The sequence below is a fragment of the Camelus ferus genome, chromosome 32 (genome assembly GCF_009834535.1).
Source record: "Camelus ferus isolate YT-003-E chromosome 32, BCGSAC_Cfer_1.0, whole genome shotgun sequence".
Classification (NCBI taxonomy): Eukaryota; Metazoa; Chordata; class Mammalia; order Artiodactyla; family Camelidae; genus Camelus; species Camelus ferus.
This window is the reverse complement of record NC_045727.1, coordinates 21,588,924-21,613,428: the sequence shown is the minus strand read 5'-3', so window position 1 is coordinate 21,613,428 and position 24,505 is coordinate 21,588,924. Positions and strand designations below refer to the sequence as shown.

Here is a 24,505-nt window from a genome sequence, read left to right as displayed (position 1 = left end):
GTCTCACCGGCCACACCTGCCTGGAGTTGTGGCCTAGGTGTCCCAGCCTGAGTTTTTGTTTTTTTCTTTCTTTTTTTTTTTTTGTTTTTTGTTTTTTGTTTTTATCCAGACTTAGTAGATTTTCTTGAATCCTTTTTTCTTAATTTGCTGTATGCCCTTGGGTAGTTTTACAGAGCCTTTCCATGGCCGTGCGTTTTTACAGCTAATTTCCACCAGCGGTGGTGGTCTCACTGAGGGGTGGTCTGTGGAGCTGCCCTGGGAGTCACCTCCCCATGGACTCGGCTTGTTTATTTCGCTTCCTCCTGCACAGCTGGAGGAAGACCCCAGAGCACGGGGTAGTTGACACCGGGCATTCCAGCGTCTGCTCTGAATCATTAATCCGACATAGGGACCTGCTGCTCGTTTCTGATTTTCTTCAAATAGACTTAATGGTCACAGCCCTCATTGTGCAGGGAGCAGACGGACGTGTTATTTTGTGCTCTGAGCTGCCTGATGGAACTTACTTGGGGATGTAGTGGAGGTAAATTACACACCCCTCCTGCCTTCTCCAGGGAGACTGGAGAGGATCATTGGGTGATGTGGAAAGAGGGGACTCGGCAGCCACCTCCAAACTGGTGTGGTCGCCGCTGATGCCCTGGGCCCAGCCTGTGAGCAGGCTTGCTGTTCCTGGTGCAGTTTTCCACCCTGGGTCCCCAGAACGAATGTCTTCTCCGCCCCACCCTCCCCTTGGTGAGCCCAACTCAGAAGTGACCTTCTCCTCCAGTCCTGCCGTGACTCCCTGCGAGAGCAGGGTTACTCCTGCCTCTGACTTCCGACTGCACGTAGTGAGGGTTGATAGGACAACATGGGACCCACCACCTGCCATCCTGAGGTCCTTTATGGAGATGGTCATACAGTGTAGAGACGCACACACACCCCCCGCAAGCCAAGCAGGGACAGTTGAAATGAATTAAAAGTGTGAAATTTGTCTCTCCGGTGAGAGGAGCCATCTCTGTTGGCTCAGGATGGAGGTGGTTGGTCAGGGGGTCATAATCCAATCCAATCCAGCTGTGAAGGATGCTGGAGATAAAAATGAGACATGAAAGAAATTCATCACCAATGTTTAAAAATCGAGAGATCTTACATAAAATTATAGAGTTCTTTTAAAAAATGTGATGATCTGGGAACCCTGAGCTTCCATTCCTGCTTGACAACGTTAGCTGTGAGGTTTCTGATGCCAGCATCTTCCTGGTGGGTGTCTGCGTGGGGAGCCCCTGTTAGAAGTTCTCTGTGAATGGAGCGCTGGGCTGGGATCCAGCCGGCCTGCCGCCTCTTGTCTCCACGTCAGCTTCCCCTTAGCTGATTTCATCAGGGCTCGTGACCAACCTCCATCCTTCCAATTGGGTCAGACTCAGCTCTGGTCTAAGTGAAGACCGTCTGCAGTGGCTGGGCTCTCTCCACATGCAGTTATTGATTAAAAAGGAGCTGGAAGCTGGCCCAGGGCGTGGGAGAGTTCACGCTACGGGAGGGCCCCTCGGAGGGGCTGCTTCCCTGTAGATTTCCACCCTGCTCTTATCCCGACCTTCTAACAGCATCATTTTTGGAAACCAAAAGACTGTGTTTTCAGAGGAGGTGGCATGGAGGTGTCAAATTAACAACATACCCAAGGTTTTGTTGTACGTCAGCCCCCCTGCTTGAGCTTGTAAGATGAGTGGAATGTAACCTCTGTCCTCAAGGAGTCCACATGGGAACCGGGGAGGTGAGTGATAAACAGTCGAGAGTTTACACGTCGGTGCAGCAGACAGAAATCTCTGACCACAGACTCAGAAGAGAAAGAAACAGAACTTGCTTTATTTTTCTCTATTACAATTTCTGTTGTGAGCCCCCACTCATCTTGGGGTGAACACTTAATCTTAGTTCATTCTGAGCCCTGCCTTTCTTTGCAGTGGTGCTGGTGTACCAGGAAGATGACAGGTGCCGAGACCCTGGGAGGTGTATTAGTCAGGGCAGGCTAGGTAATGCTGCTGTAACAAGCAGTCCTGACTCACATTGGCTGAAAACAACAGTGTTTATTTCCAGATTACACTACATGTCCTCAGTGGGCTGGCCGTCACCTGAGGGGCTCTGCTCACAGCAGTCACTCAGGAGCCCAGGGTGATGCAGAAGGCGCTGCCTTGAGCCACTGCCATGAGAGGGAAGGTGACATGGGCAGATGTCACCCTGGAAATGAAATACTCAGCCATTAGAGGCGTGTGTCACTTCTGTTCACAACCCACTGCCCAGAAGGAGCCGGTGGCCCCCACACCCCCAGGGTGCAGAAGTGCAAACCTCCCACACGCCCAGAGCAAAGCGTCCGGAATGTGGCACCGGTGATGTGACGGGGGAGGAGTGGACCACTTGTCTCCTGGCATTGCCATCTCAGCCCCTTCTCCGTCAAGATATCCCCGCCCCTCTGTTGGGTTTCACATCGTCCGTTGTCTCAGGTCTCCGTCTGTCTGTCTGGGCCAATGTCTCATGGCAGGTGCTCCTTATGGTCAGGCCTGCGTCACCCCTCCCTCCCTCCTTGGTCTCAGGAGGCAGAAGCCAGGGAGGCACCGGTGCGGTCCCTCTGAAAGGTCGCCACATCCCAGAGGGCACTTCTTGAGCCCCATAGAGTAGGCGTCCACACGGTAGGGCCAGGGGGACCCCACACCGTCTGCAGAAGCAGGTCCCGTGCCTGCGTGGGTTATCAGGGTGTGAATCTCAGGTGGCGGCGCCAGTAGAAAAGGCATCCGAGCTGCTTCATAATAGTGGAGGTTGTTCAGGGGGCGGCCTCACACATCGGCGCCTCCTTGTTCACACGCACGGCCGCCTCTCCTGTGAGCCTCGGCGCAGCCCGGCGGGGAGGGCTGTTAGCTCCGGTTCCAGGGTGAGAACGTGCTGGCCCAGAGGGGTTCATCCGGGCCCCTGGGCTGCACCGGGGTGCAGGGTGGGCCTGGGAGCAGAACCAGGTGCTGTTTGGCTCCGCAGCGCAGGCTGTTCCATGCACTGCTCTCTTCATCCTGCTCCCCTCTGTGAGCCTTTTCTTTTCAACAGCACACACGCTCAGCCGGTCTCTGTGGCTCCTGCAGCCTGCTTCAGAGAAAGCAGAGAGTAGGGCCTGCCCTCGTCTCAGACAGACCCTTCTGGTCACCGTCCCGGTGGCCTGGCCTCTGCCAGACACGGAGGATGGTGCAGGGGGAGGCACGGCAAAGGAGCGTCAGTTTGGGATTGTAGGAGACATGCGTCAGTTGTGGGTGCAAAGAATCCTCGACTCCTCCACTTAACTTTGGGCAGCAGAGACGCCAGCCCCTGACTCGGGCACCTCTGGTCCCTACTGCCCCTTGCAGAACCCACCAGCAGGGGCCCCTGGGGACGTGGCCTCGGCCCCGTGTGTGCACCTGCTGGGCTGTCCCGGGACCCGGTGCTCCCACAGCGCCTGCTCCTCCCACCCCTGAGGCTCGGGCTTCCTTCTGGAGGATGGGGGGCTCTCGGTCCTTGATGTCCTCAAGGCCCCTCACCACCTCAAGTCCCCCGTGCCCTTCTCACCCCAAGTAAGCCAGGCAGCAGGGGTTCCCTGCATTGGCCGAGGAAACCGAGGCCCTCGGTGAGTGGGCAGCGGACCCCAGGTGCCCCACCCCTACTCGCTTCCTGCAGCTCTGGGCCCATCTGAGCGGGAGCACCCCAGCCAGAGGCTCCAACACCGAGGGAAGGCTCCAGCTTCTGTTAGCTCATGCATGCAGGTGGAGACCACGAGCGGGGCAGTGGGGTCAGCGGCGAGAGCACGTCCTGGTCTGTCCGCCTCTCCCTGGAAGCCGGTTGGTCCCCTTTGAGGGCCTGGCTGCTGTCTGGTCCAGCCCCTCTGTGACGCAGTCAGACTGTCTTGACATCAAGACAAAGTGTCAGAGATACAACTCTCCAGAAGTTCCTTTTCAAAGACGTTATTTAAAACCAACACCGAGAGGGCAGGCGTAGAGCTGACTGCACCCCCAGAGGTCGCAGGAGGGCTGCGGTGTCGGGGCGCCAGGCCTGGAGCCTGGGACAGGCATCCCTCTGGGTCCAGGGGACCTGGGGCAGAGACCACCCATGGGTGGGGCAGACTCAGCCAGGGCGCAGCCAGGGTGCTGCGTGTTCCAGTGTGTTTCCCCACCCTATTTTATTTTATTTTTTATTTTATTCTATTCTATTTTATTTTATTCTAGTAATAGGCAAAATGCAGTTTCCTTGTCGAGAGCCCTTTCTCTCCACCACCCTCTGGAGGAGAGGGTCAGTGGGTGGAAAAAGCATCCGTTTCTGTCTCTCCTCCTGGCCCCCGCCCCTCATTGCACAGGGGGCAGGGGGAGGGGCTGCTGCGCTCACGGCCCTGCATCAGACGGAGCCCTGAGGACGCTGCTCTCCCAGCAGCCAGAAGTGGGTTCCTTTCAGATATAGAAATCGATTCATAACAGATCTGCCTTAAAATGCACACGCGTGCGCGCATTCTTTCTATATATTGGGTATGAAATGAATCAGCGAATAAACGATTAATCAGGAGACTGGAGCTTATAGACGATCCTCTCTCATTTTCTGCAGGTTTTCCTCTTCTGATCTGTATCATTTCAATAGTCTTTGCCACGGACAGTTACGGAGCAAGTAAGAAGTAAGTGAAGGGGACAATCTCTGTGTTTGGCGGGGGTTCCATGGGAAGCAGCGCTGTGATGGGTCCCCGTGTCTTCCCCTGTTCTTCTGGGGGAGGGTCTGCACAGGGCTGGCATCCTGCAGGCTCATAGACTGAGAAACACCCCCCTGCTGTGCTCTGGGCACTCTCCCACCTTGGAACTAGCAACGTGGGGCTCAGAGTGCTTGCAGGATCGGGTGGCCAGTTGGAGTCTCTGATCTAAACTTTTTCATCCATGTGGTTTCCTAGACACACAGTCCGGTCACCCATGGAGCCCAATTTGGTGACCCTTTAGTCCTTTGTTGGAGTGGTCGGTGGGCGATTGCCTAGCACACAGAAGGTGCCCGTTGAATTACAGCCGAGTTAGTACATGATGGCTTGAGTTAAGTGTGGCCCAGGGTGGGCCCTAAGGTTCTCATCGCTTGGGCAGCAGCAGATGGGACTTTGAGGGGCTCCAGACCTCATGCCGTCATTTTGAAACTGGAGCTGGTGGGTCTGCAGCTGAATCAGGAGGAGGACAGGATGGTGCTGTGTGTCCAGGACAGGTGTTCACATTCCAGAAGCATGATTTCCTTTCCTTCCAAGAGAAAAAGGCTCAGATGTCTTTAGGAAGCTGCCCCCTCTCTTCCGCCAAGCTGAGGAACCACTGAGGGAGAGCATCACGGAGAGTGTTTAGGAGGAGAGAGAGAGTTAAACATTTCTCAGCTGAGCTGCTAAACGGGGAGGAAGCTGGCTTTTTGTACTTTAGGGCGACGATTTCCTGAAGATGAAGCACTTAGAGGAAGCACCATCTGAGCTCATGTTGAAACCAGAATGACTAAACCACCACTGTTCCGGCCCATTCCGTGCACTCCTGCGTGGTTTCCGAAGGCAAGGCGCTCATTAAAGGAAGAAACTTCTCAGACGCGTGTCACTGGCACTTGTTCTGTTTCACTCCATCTGGAGTGTGCAGACGCTGGCCCGCCCCCAGTGCGTGTCTCAGCTCCAGGCCCGTCTCTCACAGAAGCCTCCCTCCTGCTCACGTGCCCGAGACCAAGGCAGCAGAGGGTCAGGAGGGTCTGGGGAGGACAGGGGTCTGAAGACCCTCGTCGGCTGGCCGTCCTGCAGGACAGTGCTGGAGAGCACCGGCTTCCTCTCTGCAGAGTCGTCGCCCTCGCAGGGAGCCTGGGTTGGAGCCGCATCTTTGCAGGGGAACCAGCACCAGGCTCCCTGCGTTTTCACTTTAAATGCCGCGTCCTCGGACAGGAGGCTCTTCCCTCCCAGCTCTGGGCTCTGGACGTGAACGAGCCTCTTACAGGGGCTGTGACCTGTTTGGGGCATTCAGTGTCTCCTGGTCCAGGAGGTCTCGGGGGAGGACCGCGGGCAGAAAGGCGGGGCCCAGGCGCGTGCACGCGGGTCCCCTAACCTCCCTGGGCCTCAGCTTCCCCCTGTGCAGGGCGGGTGTCGTCACAGCGCCTCCCAGGGGGCACCGTGAGGTTACGGGAGGAGATGCAGCCCCTGGGTTGCTGTGCTGTGGGCGGGCGGGGGCTCAGTGGGCCGGCTTGAGTGAGTGAACGGGGCGGCCCCGCAGGGACGGCCACGTCCTGTGTTGGTGAGGACGTGCCTGCGCCCGGCCAGATCCCGGAGAACATGCCAGGTCCCGGGGCTGCCCCAGATCCAGGGGGTGACGTGTCCCCGGGAGCCCCAGGCTCTTGGCGGCTCTGATGCTCTGGAGAGAAGTGAGGGGGGTCAAGGGGCTGGCTTTCTTGCCCAAGTTCCTGGAATGACACCTCGGGAACCAGGGAGAGTTTCACATCCTCAAACTGGACCCTGCTTCCCAGACGAGGCTTCTCTGGAACTCCGAGCTGTGGCTGGGCTCCGCTGGGACCTCTCCTCTTGGCTGGGTGGCCCTGCTGTGCAGTGGAACTGACCAGTAGGTGATGAGCAGGTGGAGGTGGCCAGCCCTGTGTCACATGCTGGCTCTTCACTCTAATCCCAGCTGCAGACACCGAAGTGCCCGGAAGAGAGCTGGCCCCTGGCAAGGGTCTTACTTTCTTGTCATAATAAAATTAAAACCTTTTTTGGATTTGGGCTAGACTGTTGAGAGAAGGTGACCTGCTAAAGCTTTCTTTTCCCTGAGCCGGTCTGCAGACTGGGGACACCCTTCCCAAGGGCGGGGGACACGAGGTCACGGCCAGGATGCAGTGTGTGTGTTGGGAAGAGCACTGTCCCTGGACCGTGCCCCAGGTTGTCCCTGTGCCGTCTTGGCAGCTGCTCTGGCGGAAGCGCCCCGGCGCCCGGGCAGGTGGGTGACGCCCTGAAGTAACACTCTGCCCCCTCCCGCAGTTGCTGGCTGTCTCTCAGGAACGGCGCCGTCTGGGCCTTCGTCGCCCCAGCGCTCTTCATCATTGTGGTACGTCCCCCGCCGCCGTGCGGACACGGGGTGGGACGGGCCGGGGGGGAGGAGGCACCGGGGCTCTGCTGAGACGGGCCAGGGCCCCCCGAGAGCGCGTCCCAAGCTGGGCGGCATCGTCCTGCTAAAGCCGCTCTTGGCGGATGTGGCCGGGGTCTCTTTTGTCCCAGCGCCTCTCAGGGAGGGTTAACGCAGCTCTGTTTAAGGCTCTCCCAGCTGAAGCAGCGGGCGAGGGTGTGCACCCGGGAGGGGCCGTAACAGAAGTCCTGTGATCACAAGGGGCAGGAAACCCGGCTCAGAGAGGTCGGCGGGAACGGGCATCTGTGAGCCCAGGGCAGGAGCCGGCCGGGCCGCTCGGTCCAGGGCTCGGGCGGGGCCGCCTCCGTGTGTTCCCGCGCCCCGTCCCTCAGCTGTTTCCCTCCAGGGCGGCTCCACTGGCAGACGGGTCGCCCCGGGGCTGATAAGGAACTCAAGGGAGGGCCTCATAAAACCCTAGTGACTGTCAGGGGGAGAGACCCCTTCGCTGTCCTGCTGCTGTTGGAGCCGCGTGTCCCGCAGCCGTCCCAGGGCCGAGTGTCCTCACACTGCGGGGCGAGGGCAGGGCTCCTGCCGGAGACACTTGCTCCTTCAGGGCCCGCACGCACCGCCGCCCCCGCCGGGCGTCCCTGCCTGCCGTCGCGGCAACCACAGCCTGTGTCCCGGGCCTCGTGATAACTCACACTGCCCGTGTCACCAGTGGTGGCCGTCAGCAGGCACTTGGGGAGCGGGTCCGTGGAGGCGCTGAAGCCCAGCGCCCCTGCTGCCCGCCCCCGCGGACAGCCCACAGATGCTGCGAGGCCAGCCCTCCCCTCTCGGCCCCGCTCCTGCTCCCTTCCCCAGCTGCTGGTTGAAAGCTTCCCTTGACTTTGTTCCCAGTTTGTGCCGCTGACTGAGGCCGGGGGCCCTGGTGGTTAATTAGAAGCGTATCCGAGGGAAGATGCTGAGGTCACGGCTTCTTCCTCCTTGATTAACGTTCCGCTCAGACGTCCTCACGCCACACGGAGGGGCGGCGGCCTCTTCCTGGTAAAGAGCTTCTGGAAGGGCAGAGTCGGGGTCGTCACCGTGGTGTCAACGTCTGTCTGGGACGGGGGGTGGCACGATGCCCTCAGTCAGGCTGCGCTGACTGCTCCCCTGCACGCCCGGCTCCTGCCGGGTGACGCATGCTCCGGGGCGTCCACAGGGACCAGCTGGAGACAGGGTTTCCCTTCACCCCGTGCTGGCCTGTGGGCCTCCTGGGCCCTCCATGGCCCCGGTGTCCGGCCTCTGTGCCAGGGGAGGGCCGGGCCGCGCTCCCTGCCTGGTGGGGCTGTGGGCCCACTGGGGTCTCTGTAGGATCTGCATGGGGCCCTGGTGGGAGCGGTGGGCCACGGGGAGATGGGAGCCATGTGGGCGTCAGCTGAGCGCCCCTCCCCAAGCTGTGCCCAGGGCGCTGGTCTGGACGGATGTGGACCAGGTTCAGGTGTGGGGGGTGGACGGATGCCCAGAGTGCACCCCGGCCCCCTGTGCAGGGCTGTGGGTGCAGGGCTGCTCCATCCCCCACAGCCACACTGCTGTCGCAGAGCCGGCCGCAGCCCGACCGCAGGCTCCCTGAAGCTGTCTCTCTGCTTTCAGCCCTTCTGTCTCACAGGAGCCGCTGTCCCAGGGGGTCAGAATCACACTGTTGTGTCCCCTCTGCGAGGGAGGGGCACCGCAGTCTCTGCCAGGCCAGGGCAGGACTGGCGCACCTGTTCTGTAGAGGAGATTGCCTTCCAGGAAGGGGGCAGCGTCGGGAGGGCACAGGGCCGAGGTCCCCGAGCGTCAGCCCCTCCTCTGCGCTAACCCACAGCTCTGAGGACAGGCCGGGCTCTTCGCTGACCTGCTCTCCGCTGCGGGAGGAGGCGGTGTGTTGTCGTGGTGACGTGTCCCTGAGCTTTCAGTCCAGGCTGCCCCCTGTCCCCTGTCCCCGGGGCTGCATGAGGGCCATCTGCAGTCACTTGACCGCTGGCCTTTAGCAGGATGCCAGGGGCCTCAGGGGGTGACCCCGCATGTGCCCTCTCTTCCTGCTCTCTGGGGTCAGGGAGGGCGATGCACCTGGTCAACCTGAGACACAGGCTCAGACCAGACTCCAGTGCCCTCGAGGATTAAACCCTCCCGGGCAGAGCACGGGCGCTGGAGGGGGTGGAAGGGGAGCAACTGGATTTGCAGTCCCCGCGTCCCCGGTTCTCTCTGCCCTGACTTAACCCTCCAGATCTGGGGGGCTGGCAGGATCGCCCCCGTTCCAGACTTTCCCAGGTGGTCTGAGTGTCTGTCCTGACTTTGGTCAGTGACAGCGGGGGATCTGGAGGCAGCCCTGCCCGGACCCTTCCCCACCCCCACCCCAGCGCAGGGGTCCAGCAGCTGGGGTCCCAGCCTCCCGTGTCCTCCGGGCCTGCTGGAGCCCCGCTGTTGTTCCCGAGGGGGCGTCACCTCCAGCCCCAGCCCAGCCCTGCTCCTCAAGGTCAGCCATCAACCCTGAGAATGGCGGTCCTCCAACTTGTCAGTGGTGGAATTGCTGGGGAGCCTGAGAGCAGCTCGCACGCTGGGCCCCGCCTCAGAGGGTCTGGGTTTACTGGACCCGGGATCCGCGATTTGTCAGAGCTCCAGAGAATTCCAGCGTGGAGCCAACCTGAGGTCCACGGTGGGCTTGGGGAAGTCAGAGAGCCCCGCTGAGAAGTGGGCTGAAAAGTCTTGGACGACGGCTTCACAGTCACGTGCGTGGTCAGCTGGCTGCGGCCAACGTGGTAAAGCACGCTTCTTGGTGCAACAGACACAGCCACTTCCTTACACGCTCTCTGCGGCAGCTGTCACGCTGTCGCAGTTGAGTTTAATTGTTGCCAGAGAGGCTGGGTGTCCCCCAATGCCAGGCACATTTGCTCCCTGGACCTTGACAGAAGCAGCACGTAGACCCAGGGCTGGGATGCGGCGGAGGGGTCCCGAGACCCAGCCTCCCTGACTCTGTCAGGTCTCTCGCTGGCCGGGGCCGGGGGTGCCTTGTGTGCTTCGTCCCCTCAGAGGACCCTTGGCTGTGCCGTCGTGAGTTGCGCCACATTGTCCCCCAGGTCCTCTACCTGGTTTCCAAACGAAGACAGCAGGTTTCAGAACAAGAAGTGTGGCCTGACCCCGTTGTATAGAGCGTGCACAGCTCTGCCTGGGTGCACTTTCCCGTGAGTCTGCCCACAGGACGAGTGCACACGGGATGGGGCTCCCTAGAGAGCGATTTGTGTCCGGGGAGCATGCCCTTCAACGTCCCCTGTTTAGAAACACTCATGTGTCTCTTGCAGAGTTTTAAACTGAAACGCTCATGGGCAGGTGCGTGTTTGTGCTGGGGCGTGTGGTTTCTGTGTGTCCTGATGAGCTGGCCCTGGAGGGGCAGGCACCTAGGGACGGTGATGGTCCCTGTGGTGCCTGCTGGGCCCAGTGCTGGCGAGGAAAGAACAGAGCTGAGCCCCTTCCTGTAACAGCTTGTGCTGTCACCTCACTGCCAAATGCACGCCCACCGACTGTCCCTCTGCAAGCTGTTCCCACAAGTGTGACGGGAAATGTGTGTCATTTTCTGGGGGACTCCAGTTAGGGTGAGTGCAAACACATCCCAAGGACTCAGCGGGTTTTACAGAAGCAGGGACCCCGCGGCCAGCAGGGGCATCTTGGCCTGAGCCCCGCCCCCTCCCCACGGGGTCTGCTCCGTGTCCACCCCGCTGGGGAGAAAGCCTCCAACCAGGGAAGAGGGTCTGGAGTCTTAAAATTCTCCTCTCACTTGAGAAGGAGCCACAGTGGCCACGTGAGTACATTGGTAAAGACACACGGATTCAGACACAGTTACAAATTCATAGACACGGACACGACATGGACACAAACACGGTCACCGCTGCAGGCGCTTAGATGGGGAGGGAGGTACAGAGTCCGACATGCACGCGGAACCGGGCGTGGACACACACCGCAGGCCTCACGCTGTCCGTGCTGTGTGTTCGTGCGCACGTGCAGCCTTGCGTTGTCAGATCGTGCTGTCCGTCCCGATGGCTTGCCACCAGTACCTGAGCGGTGACCCTGAGCCAGGTCAAGACACAGAGCCTGGCCCAAACCCAGAAGCCCTGCCCAGCCCGCTCCCTCCTCGGAGCAGAGGCCCCCGTGATGTTGAGTGTGTGTCCTTCCTCCACCCGCCCCCCCCCCTTCTTGCTGGCATGCGGCCCTTTGACGTCCGTCCCCGTAGCTTGCCGGCTGTTCTGAGGCAGGGGCACTTAGCCAGTGAGATGCCCCCGTCTCCTTACAGACGGGGCCTTTTCTGGTCTGCAGCCAGGCGCAAGTCAGGGCGAGCGAGATGGAGCGAGGGGCCCAGGCCACTTCTGTTCTGTATTTTCATGAAACGCCAGACTCGTTTCCCCCGCAGCCGCCGCTCCCACACTTAATTGCGCATTGATGCAGGATCAGAGGCCAGGGCGCCCTCTCTCGTGATGCCGCCCGCAGCAGACATGCTTGCCTTACCAACGCGGAGGGAATGTGGGCGCCAGATGAGATCAGACAGGCCCCCAGCTGATGTGGGGGGGGGGAATAAATCAGCCCCAGCGAAGCTTTCGAGAGACAGGGTTGATGATGGACTGTAACAGACAGTAATGCCAGCAGCTTAAGCACGACTGAAGCGCTTTCTTAAGGCCTTTCTTGGGCCTTAAATACAGAGGCCAAGAAATAACAAAAGGGCTGAAATCCAATTAATCACTGAGAGCATTTCCGTGTCTGTTAAACAATTTGCCATAATCTGATTTTCCATTCAGTGGCCACATCACATGGTCTATGAATAGCAGTCTGTGAATCCCCTGGTGTCTCACCTGAGTCGCACGTTTCAGCCTCCAGCTGGCGAAGGGGGAGGTTATCTTAATGAGACCAGCGGGGTCACGCGGGGGGTTCAGGCCCCCCCAGAGGCTGCCTGGCGCCCGTCCCCCGGGTTCTGGGCTCTGGTTTGTCCACCTCTTTCCCTGAATTACTGGGACACTTCACAATTAAGTCTCTTTCCTCCTGAGCCCAAGGATGCTACTAAGACGTTCACAGAAAAAGGGATTTATGTTATTCCCCTTTCATAATTTAATTAGTTTGATTTTTGAATTTTAACACACATGGTTAAAACTTTGAAAGCAACGCTTAACAACGTACACGGATAGTCTGTCCCCAGGCCTCTCCTCGACTCCCTGGTTTCCACCTGCCCCCCCCCCCCCCGCAGCGGACAGCCCCTGGTGCTAACTGCTTGTGTGTCCTGGGGGCCCCGTGCAGACGCGGGCGAGTATGAGCGTAGATTCGCCCCGTGCTGGGCCTCCTCCACCCGGCAGATGTCGGTCCGTGGCTTTATCGGCACTGGAGGAGCTGTCTTTGTCCACTAGGTCCGCAGTGCAGGCCGACCACCGTAGCCCCCAAACCGCTCCCTGTGGAAAACAAGTCAAGTTGTTTCCAGTCTTTTCTTGTTACAAGTGAGGCTTCAGCCTTGGCCAGTGAGTGAGGAACCCAGGGCATCGTTCCCAGAGCTGCTGTTTATTTATGACTTAGATGGCTGACGCCTTGAGCACGTGTGAGCACATCTGACTGTCCGTCATGACTGGATCACCGCGTTCCGTTGATTCTTGTTTCATGGTTGGCTTTATTCCTTTGATAACTGTGTAAGTTTAAAAAGCTAAAGCTCTGAACTGTTCTTAGAAACACTGATCAGTACATACACGTAAACTTAAAAAATGTGCAGCGTATTGTGTATCTGTATTTACGTGTGATACACTGTATACGTGGAGTCAAATTGTAACAATCTGCCTAATAAAACTGAAAAGTGGAAAAAGAGAAAGAAAGAGGCAGGTCTTGCAGGGTGGCGGGTGGAGAACCTAGGGACGTGTTCTCGCCCAGAAAGCAAGGAAACTGCCGGAAGAGTTACCTGTGTAAGAAACCCAGACCTCTCAGAGCTCCAGAACTCACCCACTGGCACTGAAACTGAAGAGCATTTATTCACGAAAAATTGCTGGCTCTTGGTGAGAGCAGCAGGGTCTGTGGCTTTGGGCCGGGGCCACCCCAGCCCACGTCCCCGCCTCGTGACGCAGCTGTTGACCCTGGAGGCGAGGGTGTGCAGTGCCCACCTGCCCCAGAGCATACGCTCTTCTCAGATGCCGCTGGACCTCAGTGTCTGGAATTGAAACCCCTGTCCTTGAAGCAGCCGCCTGTTAGTTCCCTCGCACTTGTCACTGTCCCCCTTGAATGGGGCGTCCCCGCGTTTTCACACCAGAAGCCCAGCATCCGGGCGGACCCACCTCTTTCTGTCTGGCTGAGCGTGGCTTTCTCGCGGCTGTAACGCAGTCAGCCGGCGCCGGGGGGCGGGAGGCGCAGGGATTGCTGGATGTTCCCATCTGCGAACCTCTCCGTCTTCCCTGACCGCAGGAGGATCCCACCATGGCCCTCGTTTTACACAACGAGGGCCAAGGAGGTGGCCTGACTGCCAGGAGCTGGGCTGCCAGGTGGGAGGTGGTTAGCTCAGACCAGGGCCCAGCTAAGAGCATTTGTTCTCCTTTCACTGTAACGGCTGACGGTTAAGCCTTTACTCGCTTGCTGCGGTAGTGTAAGCCAGGGACCGAGCGGGCAGAGATGCCAGCTCCCCGGGGCTCCGCCCCACATAGCAGCGGGCATGGGGGTGTCTCACTGCTGCACAGGCCCTGAAGGAGAGGCTGCTGCTGACTCGAGGACCCAGGAGCTGGGAGGGGGAGGAGGAGGTGGGCTGGGCGTGGGACAGGGCTGCGCACGGAGGCAGAGTGGGGAGAGGTGTCTGCAGGGTCCCTGAGATAAGAGGTGAGAGCAGAGGTGCTTGGGAAAAGCATCAGGCTGGGCGCCCAGGGGAGGCCTCCAAGGCAGGTGTGTGTGTGTGGCGTGGCCAGCCTGGGAGGGGCCTGGGTGCCCACCTGTAGCTCCCTTCACAGCCTAGGATGCTCTGCTGTGCCCCGGGCTTCAGCCGCTTTCCCTGTGAGGCCTGCCAGGCCTGTCGTTGCCCTGTCGTTGTCTGTGGTCAGGCCCAGACGTTCACACGTGGCCTGAAACTGGACTCCCCACCGACTCTGTAAATGACCTCAGAGTTTTTCAAAAACAAGGGAGAGGTCCCTGGTCCCAGCACCGCCCCTGAACCTGGCTGTGGCCCCTGGAGCAGAAGGAGCTCGGGGTGGGCGGCCCTCACTTCCCCTGCTGTCACCTGCCTGTCAGGCTCCTGTTCAGGACCCTGGAGAGCTGCCCGCGGGAGGGGCAGGCTCTGCAGGAGCCTCGGCCAGAGACACTCTCAGCCCCCCAGCCCCCCGCCCACAAGGGGAGCCTCCCAGCAGGTTCCTAGCAGGGAGGGAGCCTTGGGGAAGAGATGACAGCCCTCTGCTTGGACTCCTGGGTCCTACAGCCGCAGGCCGGGGGTGGGGGCGGGAAGTGAGAGCCAGGCTGTCCTCCGGGCTTTGCAGACGTGGCTTCTCATCCGTCTAACACTCCGATTGCACTGTGGGCATCACCACTCTTTCTCATCAGGTGGGGAAACAGGTTCAGAGGACTTGGGTAAGTTGCCAGGGCCACACCAGTGAGCATGTGCTGACATGGGCTGGGCCCAGGCCTGGCTGATTCTGTGGCTCATGCTCGCCTTGGTGCTGAGCCGAGGGGAGCGCCCTTCCATGTGCTCCTGGGGACTAGAACGGGGTGTCTTGCTGTCTGTTCTTGGTGGCACAGCCTCGAGCCCTGGGAAGGCAGTCTTGCAGGTGGTCTGCGTTGGTAAGCGTTCAAGGACACAGCTTAGGTTCCTCCCAGAGACCCGCCTGTGGTCTCGGGAGGCCTGGCTGGGGAGTGGGCGCTGCCAGGTGGGCTGGGGTGTGCTGCAACTGTGTGCCAGCCCCTCACCCCGTCTCCCGTGCCCCTCCTCCTCGTGCAGGTCAACATCGGCATCCTCATCGCCGTGACCAGGGTCATTTCACAGATCAGCGCTGACAACTACAAGATACACGGTGACCCCAGCGCCTTCAAGTAAGCTGGGCCCTGGGCTGGCGGCTGCACCCCCTGCCCGTGGAGATGGCTCGGGGCAGCAGGGGGGCAGGGCGCAGCCCTGGTCTCACTTGGTGTCCTTTCCACATCACTGGGAGCACAGGGCTCAGGTTTTCATCCGTCTCTGTGGGAGGACCAGCCCCCGTTCTCAGCTCGCTGCCAGCATTTGTAAAGGGGGGGGGGGTTCTCCCAGGGACTGCTTCACCCCTGGGGTGAGAGGAGCTTGTGGCGGGGCAGAGAGAATCCTGGAAATTGGCCGCCCGACCTGTGTCAGTCCTGCCTCAGCCCCTCCCCACGGGGACCTGTGGGTCGCTCAGCCCGGCAACGCCTTGTCCTCCTCGCCTGTGAAGTGGGGTGGCCGTGGTCGTCTCACAGGGCGGGCCTCCCTGGCGTGTCTGGGGCTGGTCCCCAGGAGGAGCAGGGGTCTCAGGCAGGGATTCCACCCACACGCTCGCTGCCTTCTGGGCCTTCCTGACCCCATACGCAGGGTTCTGCCGAATGCAACCCAACCCAGCACAATTTGGCTAAAGCAGAAGGCGTGTTTATTGACACAAGTGACCATAGTCCGGGGGGGAGTCTAGAATGGCTTGGGCCAGGGGATCAGGTAACATCACCAGGACCCCGTTGCTCCTCATTTCTCAGCTCTGTGTCCTCTGTCGGCTTCGTGCTGAGAGGGACTCTGCCTTCTGGTGACAGAAGAGCCGCAACAGGAGGTTCAGGTCCCTGGGAAGGTGTGTCTGTTTCCCCCGCAGTCAGACAGAGAACCTGGGCCTGGGGGCCGAGACCCAGACCAGCCCACATGCCCATCCCTGAACCAGTCTCGGAGGATGGGAGTCACCCGTTAACCGGGACCTGAGGCACGTGGTGCGTCCTGGTTCTGGGGTGCAGCCAGCAGCCCCAAACCACACGGCCAGGAAGTGCGGGAGGCGGTTCCTCACAGGGGACTTAGGGGCACAGACACCAGGGAGCTGACGTTCCCTAAGTCGCTTTAGCCTCGCTGAATCTCTTCTGATCTGAAAGGGAAGCCCGTAAACGCGCCAGCAGCAAATCAGTAAGACAATCATCCTGTGATGAATGCTAAACACTGTGAATTAACCTGACAAGTGGCTCCGGCCTCTGGGGCTTTTTCAGCCCCTGGGAACCGTGGCAGCTGCGCCCCGTGGGAGAGGAGATGCTCCCGCATCAGGGGTCGCCTTCCTTCCTCCTCCATCCAGAGCAGGCGGGCTGCCCTGTGAGGCTGACCCTCGGGGCCTGGCCAGGGAGGAGCCCGTCCCTCCCTCACCCCGACCTCAGACCCCCGGGGCCTCCCCTCGGCGCTCAGAACCCTGTCGGTCTCCAGCACAAGCTCCCGCTCCCCCGTCTGGCCCGGCACTGGCGGGACCACAGCCCTCCTGGGCCCAGAACAGCCCGGGTGCTCAGCCCACACCTGTGCGCCCCGTCTCTGCCCCCTGCCTGCCCCTCTCTTTGCCCCCACGGCCCCGGGAGGCAGCCTCGTCTACGGTCTGTCTGCTCTCAGGGTACCTGGTCCCCAAGTGGAGGCCGACATGGGGGAGGTGGGGGCTGTGCTTCAGGAGGGCGCTTCCGTGTCTCTGTGGGCTGGCGGCGTGGCCCGCTGTCCCTCCCGTGTCCTGCAGGTGACAGGACGGCCCAGGGACCGACCTCCTGGAGAGAGCCCACCCGGCTCCCTGGGCAGACCCCTGATTCCCCCCCACCGCCCGGCACAGGCCCTGCACTGGCTCCTCCTCTTCAAGGGGCCGGGCCGGACTAACAAGCCAGCCAAGTGCTCATGACTGACAGACGAGGTGCTTCCTCGGGAGCCCATCCCGGGCTGGCTCCCACCTGCTTCCTAAGCCGTGTTCCGTGGTCACGAGCCCCGACTCCCCAGCAAGCAGCAGAGAACTGTGTTTTCCCAAGTGAGACCCGGGTCCTGGGGGCGGGGGCAGGTGGAGCCGCCCACGTGAGCAAGGACGTGGGAAGTGGGCGCTCACGTGGCCCAAGCCCCTCGCAGGCGCGGCCCCCCCGGGGGGGCGGCATCAGGGAGTAACATGCGTCTGGACGGCGTCCCCACCTGCCCAGGCCTCCTCTGGCGCAGGGACCCCCCCCTCCTGCGTTTGACAAGGGGGCCTGACAGCTCTGGCCGCGTGAACAGGGGTCCTCAGTGAGCCTCCTCTAGGAGAGGATTTTCCAGAATCTGCAGTTTTATTGCCTTCATTTTTCAGAAAAAAACAAGCGTGGCTTTAAAAACAGCACATTTGATGCCTGTGTCTCAGTGACTGCTCCTTTCAATTACAGCTTTCCAGGATCTAAAGATTGAAGCTGAATAATTCAAGATATTTTGCCTTCCCAGATTCAGGTGTTTTATTTTAACTGTATTGACTTTATGAAGACACCTGGGCTGCAGCCTCCCCGAGAGCTGACGTGTGGTTCCGGGCGCCCAGCGCCAGCTGCGGCCGAGCAGGGCCAGGGCTGTCAGCTTGGCCCAGAGGTGGCTGGGGGGGGGGCCCCGGACTCACACGTCCCAGACGGCCAGCTCCTCACTCGTGGTGCGGAGCCCAGGGCTCAGTCCCGGCAGGGGCCATCTGCTCGCATCCAGGAGCCTCACGTCGGGACCCACCCTGCCTGCCCACCACCCAGAGTGGCCACGCCTGTTTCCCTTTCAGGTTGACAGCGAAAGCTGTGGCCGTGCTGCTGCCCATCCTGGGAACCTCATGGGTCTTCGGCGTCCTTGCTGTCAACAGCCAGGCCGTGGTCTTCCAGTACATGTTTGCCATACTCAACTCCCTGCAGGTGAGGCCCGATGGACCGTCAGACGGGCGAGCTGGCTTCAGTTTTGTGCGTGGAGGTGGGGGCACCCCGGAGGCCGGCAGACAAAGCCATCAAGGGAGCACACACCAGGGTCTGAGCAGACGAGGTGTGCAGGGTCATGACCCCATTCACAGCAGGGCTGCCTCGTCCTCCTGGCCAGTATCTGTGGGAGGCCCCTCCAGGCCTGAAAGAAGATGGTCAGCCTGTGGGCAGCGCCTGAACGAGAGCCGGGCGTGGAGAGGTGGTGATAGTGGGGGTGGGTGATGGAGAGCTGGTGGTGGTACCTCGGGTTCTGAGTTCTCATCTGCCCCCTGCGTGGAAGGGCTGGAAGGGTAACAGCCTAGAAACCAAAGACGTGAGATGCCCAGCATCTCAGTCCCCAGACCCACAAGCCCGCACAGCCGAGCCGAAGGCTGAAGCCTGGCGAGCACCCGCACCGCCCAGCCCCGTGCTCACTGCGGCGTCCTTGCTGCGCCCGGCACCAAGCCCCCACGCGCAGCTTCCCTCTGGCGGTTTCTAGCGAAAGGTGGCAGGGGGTCCTGGCTGCAGCCGCCACACGCTCCTCATTTCCCTTCTCGGTGTCCCACTCTTCCTCCTCCACAAAGCGGGGACAACAACAGGACCCAGCTCCCGGGGCTGCTTTTAGCACTGAGTGCGATGACTCCCGTGAAGGGCCTGCCCAGTGCTGACGCGGAGTACGGTCTCTAGGCGTCTGGGGACATCCCCATTCTTGCATCTGTTTTCACTGTGACCGTCGTCCTCAGCCTGCGGCGCGGACGCCAAGGCTCAGCTAGGGTGACGGCGCCACGCCCTCCCACTCGCCCTCCCCAGCAGGTTCGCTCCTCTCCCTGGCTAAGCCTGCCTGGGATCCACCTGTCTCTCTGTCTTTGTCCAAGCGTCACAGCACCGGTGGGCCCCGGTCACACTGGCTGTCTCCGTCTAGGCCAGATCCCAGGACACCCTTCCACCCTCATGGCCTCCGGGTCACAGGATCCGGCCCCACAGCCCGCTCCCACGCTCCCCGACGCCGAGCCGTGCCGGTGCCGCTCAGAGCCCGTGGGCGGCGCTGGGAAGAGCCCTCAGGAGGTGTTTGCAACAAAATGCGAGTGGCTCTAATTCTGTGTTTTTCTCCCCTTCGTTCCCAGGGATTTTTCATCTTCCTCTTTCACTGTCTCCTGAATTCGGAGGTATGTCTGCTCCACATCTTGACCACATGAAGCTGTTTTTTCATTTCTGAAAGGGCGCGGAGAGCGGGAACGGTGTTGCCCCTCAGGCCAGTGTCGGGGAGTGGGATCCTGAGTGAGCCCTGGTGCTGGACACGGGCTGTGTGCAGGGAGCCACTTTCCATCAGCCTTGCTCCCTTGTGCTGGTTGCTAAGCAACGTACGTGCATCCTCCCGCATTGGTGTCACGCAGGCACCGATGGCTCTGTGGAGGACCAGGGGAGACGGAGACAGGGTGGGATAGCTGAGCCGAGAACCGGGACCTTGTTTGGCACCTGATGTATTAGGGAGAGTGAGATGCACATGTGCTCCCAGAAAACCCTCCCCAGAGGCATTCGGGAAGCCGCCCGAGGTGAGAGGAGGAGCCCCGACTGCGGGGGGGGGGGGGGGCTTCTGTGACGCGGCCTCCACGGGCCTGGGGTAGCGGGGCTCATTCTTCTCGGTGCCTCCGGGAGCCTCGCCCCTGCTGTGCACTTGGCCATGGGTGAGTGCCACACCCCATCCCTTGGGGCTTACAGTCCACGGGAGAAGTTTTATCCTTAAATTGTGGGCTTGGCTTGCGTTCCTTGGCATCTGAGCCCCTGCCAGGCTACCGTCAGGGGGAAATGCCTCTGGAGTGGTGACTGGGACCAGGGCAGGAGCACCACCTCATCTGTGCTTTGTCAGGAGCGTCCATCCATTTGCTCAGGGGTGGGTCAGGCAAGACGGGGGGAGCTGTGGGGGTGGGGCAGGGCGGGGTGAGTTGCCAAGGACGATGGCGGCCGACGGGGGCCGGGGGGGGGGGGAGTCCCATGATTGCAAAGACCAGGGAGCAGCCCAGGCCGGGTCTGAGACTGGTCCCGCGGCAGAGGGGGCGCAGCCTCAGAACCACACACGGCCCGCCCCACGTGTGCGTCTGTTCCTTTACCTCTGTGTGTGGCTCTGTGCCAGGCACGCACTCTGCCCCCATGCCCTTCACTGTTGAGCGTGGCCTGTCTCCCCACCCAGAGCTGTGCGGCAGCAAAGGCCAGGCCAGATCCAGCTCCTTCTGCCCGTGCAGGGTCCGGGCCGTTGGTGGGGACACAGCCTCCACCTGCCAGATGAGTCAGTGACACAGAGCTCAGCTCTGGACCACGGACTCTGTCTGGGTCTGACGTTCAGGAATCCTGTCCTCCTCTGAGCTCGGTGTTTCCGCTTTAAATCAGCACAGACTCCTCGAGACCTTTTAGAATGACCTCTTATCACTGCTTCTAACGCGCCTTCCATTCTGCTTTGAAGGTGAGAGCGGCCTTCAAGCATAAAACCAAGGTCTGGTCCCTCACGAGCAGCTCCGCCCGCCACGCCAACGTGAAGCCCTTCAGCTCGGACATTGTGAGTGCCCGGCGTGTCTCGCCTGCCCCCTTCCCCCGCTGGCCGGCCCTGCCCTGAGCGCCTCCCCTCCTCAGCCCTCACTGACCGAGAGCTCTGGTTCCCTGTCCCCGTTGCCTGGTAAGCCTGTCCTCGTCAGCCCCGCCCTGGACTTGCTTTCCAGCTTCATGAGTTACGTGCAGCCTCTGCCTTACTGAGGATGGCGCGGCTCTGAGGATGGGTCTTTTAAATCCTGAGCCTCCAGCCTCAGCTTCTCCTTCCCTGGCACCATCATCTGCATCATCTGTCCTGGGCAGACAGCTGCCCGGGCCGGGCCGGGGTGATGGAGGCTCAGGGGCTGGTCCTCATTCAACCCTTTCATGCCTCCCCCCTTTGCGGTTTGCAGATGAATGGGACCCGGCCAGGCACAGGCTCCACCAAGCTCGGCCCCTGGGACAAGAGCAGCCACTCTGCGCACCGCGTGGACCTGTCTGCCGTGTGAGCAGGGAGGCCACTGCCCCGGCTGGCCTGCTGCTCAGAATCCCCCAGCCCCTGCAAACAACACACGAGAAACACTCCACCCTCGCCAGTGGGACCCTCTCCTCGTTGCTGTCTGGACGTGGGGGTCACGGCCCCTGTGACAGCCGTCCTCACCTGTGACCCGCCCTCTGTGACAGAGCCCACGGCTCAGCCCGCAGCCTGTTTCACAGCGATGGCGACCCTGGCTGTGGGCTGAGCGTCTGCCTCGGGGCCCCTGGAACACACCACGGTCCCTCCCCGTAATCACTGCAAGTGCACGGAGTGTCGGCCCCTTGATACCGTGTGCACACAGGACCCAGGGCTGCAGCACCAGGAGGGAAGTTTAGCCTCTGCCACGCGAAGGGGACGGGGACCAGAGGCGAGGGTCCTGCAGGGGAGGGTCAGGCGGAGGCAGCTGTGGGCACATGGAAAAGCGAATAAGGAAGGTTTGCCACCTGCTGACTTTACCCAACAAGGTCCCCAAAGCCAGGCGCCCACCAAACAGTGACCCTTTCTGCAGGGTGACACCAGCGTGGGCCACCTTCACGATCTGGTCATGTGGCCATGCTGGGGCTCCGCTGAGGCCGAGGGCTTTGGGCTGGAGGGGCCAGGGGGGTGGCTGCCCAGGCCCTGTCTGTGGGCGGTGCCTTGCCAAGGTGAAGCCCCAGCTGGGGTCTTCTGCCCCGAGAGCTTCTCAGCCTCTTCCCCGGGAGCCCCGGGAGTGCTGGCTCGCCAGACCCACAGGCAGCCGTAAACTCTGCCCCTTTTCTTGCATCTGAGCCTTCTCTGTGTTCACGGCGGCCCACCAAGCCACCGTCTTCCAGCTTCCCCTAGAGAGTTTCTCCCTCATCACGTGTAAATTTTCCACGTCTGTAAGGAGCAGATCCCAGTGTGGGGGGAGCACAGTACATGATTTCCTGTCGCTACGAAGGCAGATCCTGACAGGCGGCGGCTGCCTGCTCCCCGCGTGGCACGCTGCTGGGAGGGGGTCCGGCCCGGTGACGGAGGGTGGCAGTAGCCGTGTCTTCCGAGTTGACATTAATTCGTGGACCTGGCCTCAGCCCCCCGGGAAATGGGATAATCACTATGGCTCCACGTGTGGGTTTGCGGTCCTGGATGGGAGCCGGAAGGCCCCTGGAATGTTGGCAGAGAGACTACGAGCTGTCGTGCTGTGATGACAGCTCTCCCCGTGCTGTGGTGAGTGTGGGTGAGAAGTGCCAGCCTGCTTGTGATACTGGAAGCCCTTCCTTTAGAACTGTGACTGTCGTGGCGTTAATGCCCGCCCCCCACGTCTGCTTTGTGTCGGAGTGAGTGTTTATGGAGTTCCGGGGACCTATTCCCTCTTCAGTGGACGCCTTCGTAGGTCACCCCCTCCCCCGCCCCCGAGGACCACGAGTGTAAGGTCATCTTCAAGGTCTCCTGCCGGGGCACGGGCCGCACACCCAGCAGTGTGTTGCACTTCCTCCCGGGTGAGGTCCCACGTGCACCAGCCCACCCAGCACCCGGTGACAGCGCCACATGCCGTCCCCACGGACCTGCCGCGGGGGGTGAGCCCGGCTGGTGCAGGCGGAGACCCCACGCTGCGTGAAAAGTCCAAGTGTGCCGGCGCCTGCCCCTGGCGCCCCCGGAAGCCAGTCCCGTGTAGTGCGGTTTAGGCCCTTGTCCAGCCTGAGCGCACCTAGAAGTGAGAACACTGTATTCCTACGATTTACACTTGGATTTTTTTTCTTATTTAGTTTCTGCTGAAGCAAATCAAGTAGGGAACTGTCTTCATTTTAGATGGGACTCTGTTTTTTTTTTTTAACTCTCAGCGTATTCACTCTACGTAGCTAACGTGTCAGGGGAAGTAACGGACGAACCTTTTATTTCTAAAGAATGGAAGTAGCGCACCCTGTTGATAGGCTGCATGTTTGGCTTCTGCGGTACTTTGTTATCTACACATAATTTGGCCAAAGATAAGAAATCGGAAAGAACTGTGTGTTCAAAGGAGTTTCTCGCACAGGAAAAATGATGAGCGCCACGCAGCAGTGAAAATACATTGTGATTTTGGGGAAATAAAATCTTAACATCCTCCAAATAAAGTGTGATCCTCGATCTCTTGCTAGTGGAAGGGCAGCGGAACTGTGAGTCTTCCTGACAAAAATCTAAAGAGAAACAAAACACACGTGGGTGAGAGCCTGGCCTGGGATTCACTCAACACGCATTTGTCCAGCGCCTTCTGGGCACCTGGCACACGCCAGCTCCGGGGACACAGTGGTGGACGATGCCCTGCGCTCTGGGGAGACGCCAGCCAGTGGGCGTGGTGAGGAGGGACCGGCACTGGGGCTGGTGCAGCCCCGTGTCTCCCCAGGCTGATGCACTGCACGGTATACTGGTGCTTTTTTTTTTTTTTAACTTTAACAATATACTTTATTTAAGGGGGGAGAGGGTATAGCTCAACGCTAGAGCGCGTGCTTAGCACAAGGTCCTGGGCTCAGTCCCCGGTGCCTCCATTAAACACATGAATGGATGAACAAATAAGTAAATAGATAAACAGACGAACCAAATTACTCCCCCAAAACAGAAACCCCCCAAAGACGTACTTCATTTAAGCTAATATATATCAAAAATATTATTTCAACACACAATCAATGTTAAAAAAAATTACTGAGCTATTTTACATCGTTTTTCCTACACCAAGTCTTTAAATCAGGTTTATTATTTTTTATTAAAATCTTCAAAATTAAAAAAAAGTCTTTACACGATTTTTAAAGTTTACACTCCATCTGTCATTACAAGTTACTGGCTCCATTCCCCGTGTTGTGTGACGCGTCCTGTAGCCGATCGGCGCCCAGTCGTGTTCAGCCTCCTCCGCCCGACCTTAGATTGTCCCCCTCCTCCGCCGGGGGCCACCGGTCTGCTCTCTGTGTCTGTGAGTCTGCTTCTGTCACATTCCCTAGTGTGTTGTATTTCTTAGATTTTATATATATATACACACACACTGGTGCTTCCCCCGTCCTCCCCAGCTGTGTTTGTTCATTTGTGTCACCACGTCACTCTTGGCACCTTGTGCACAGTGGACATCCGTCTGCTTTTAAACTAGATGCATTTTCCCCGTGACTAGATTTTGTTCATAATTATAACCATAACATATATATATACAAAAAGCATTCAGTTACACATTATGTTTCACCAAACCCTTGCACTGTTTCCATGCCTCTGTGTTATATACAGCACATGTAACACCTATTTTGTTTATATTCATATTACATATTTTAATATACTTTACATCTAGAGAGCTCGATAGGTATTGATGTCTTCCTGCTGCCGACCTTCTTCCCCCTAATATTGATTATTTTCCAGGTTAAAATTTCAAAATTGGATTTCTGCACCAGAGTAAATGATTCCATGACTCCTGAAACACTTTGCTAAATTGCTTACCAAAACGGTCCCTGGGTCGATTCTCGCTGTCAAGGATAACTTATTCCTAGTCTCGTTTTTCAAGTATTTTACCAGCAAGGAGTGTTCCCCG

At 59.6% G+C, this 24,505-nt stretch overlaps 1 protein-coding gene across 5 annotated transcripts in view; it reads left to right on the top strand.

Moving 5' to 3' along the window:
- The window catches only part of ADGRD1 (adhesion G protein-coupled receptor D1), a 125,587-nt gene extending 102,516 nt beyond the window's left edge, over positions 1–23,071 (top strand). For 3 of the 5 annotated variants that reach the window (XM_032472189.1, XM_032472188.1, XM_032472187.1), the window contains exons 20-26: positions 4,570–4,636; positions 6,980–7,046; positions 15,013–15,104; positions 17,783–17,909; positions 19,073–19,114; positions 20,407–20,499; positions 20,882–23,071. In XM_032472189.1, the coding sequence (XP_032328080.1) occupies positions 4,570–4,636; positions 6,980–7,046; positions 15,013–15,104; positions 17,783–17,909; positions 19,073–19,114; positions 20,407–20,499; positions 20,882–20,977 (584 nt within the window). In that variant the 3' untranslated portion in view covers positions 20,978–23,071. The other 2 variants (XR_004316775.1, XM_014554653.2) reach the window with 2 other exon arrangements.
- Positions 23,072–24,505: the final 1,434 nt, after the last annotated feature.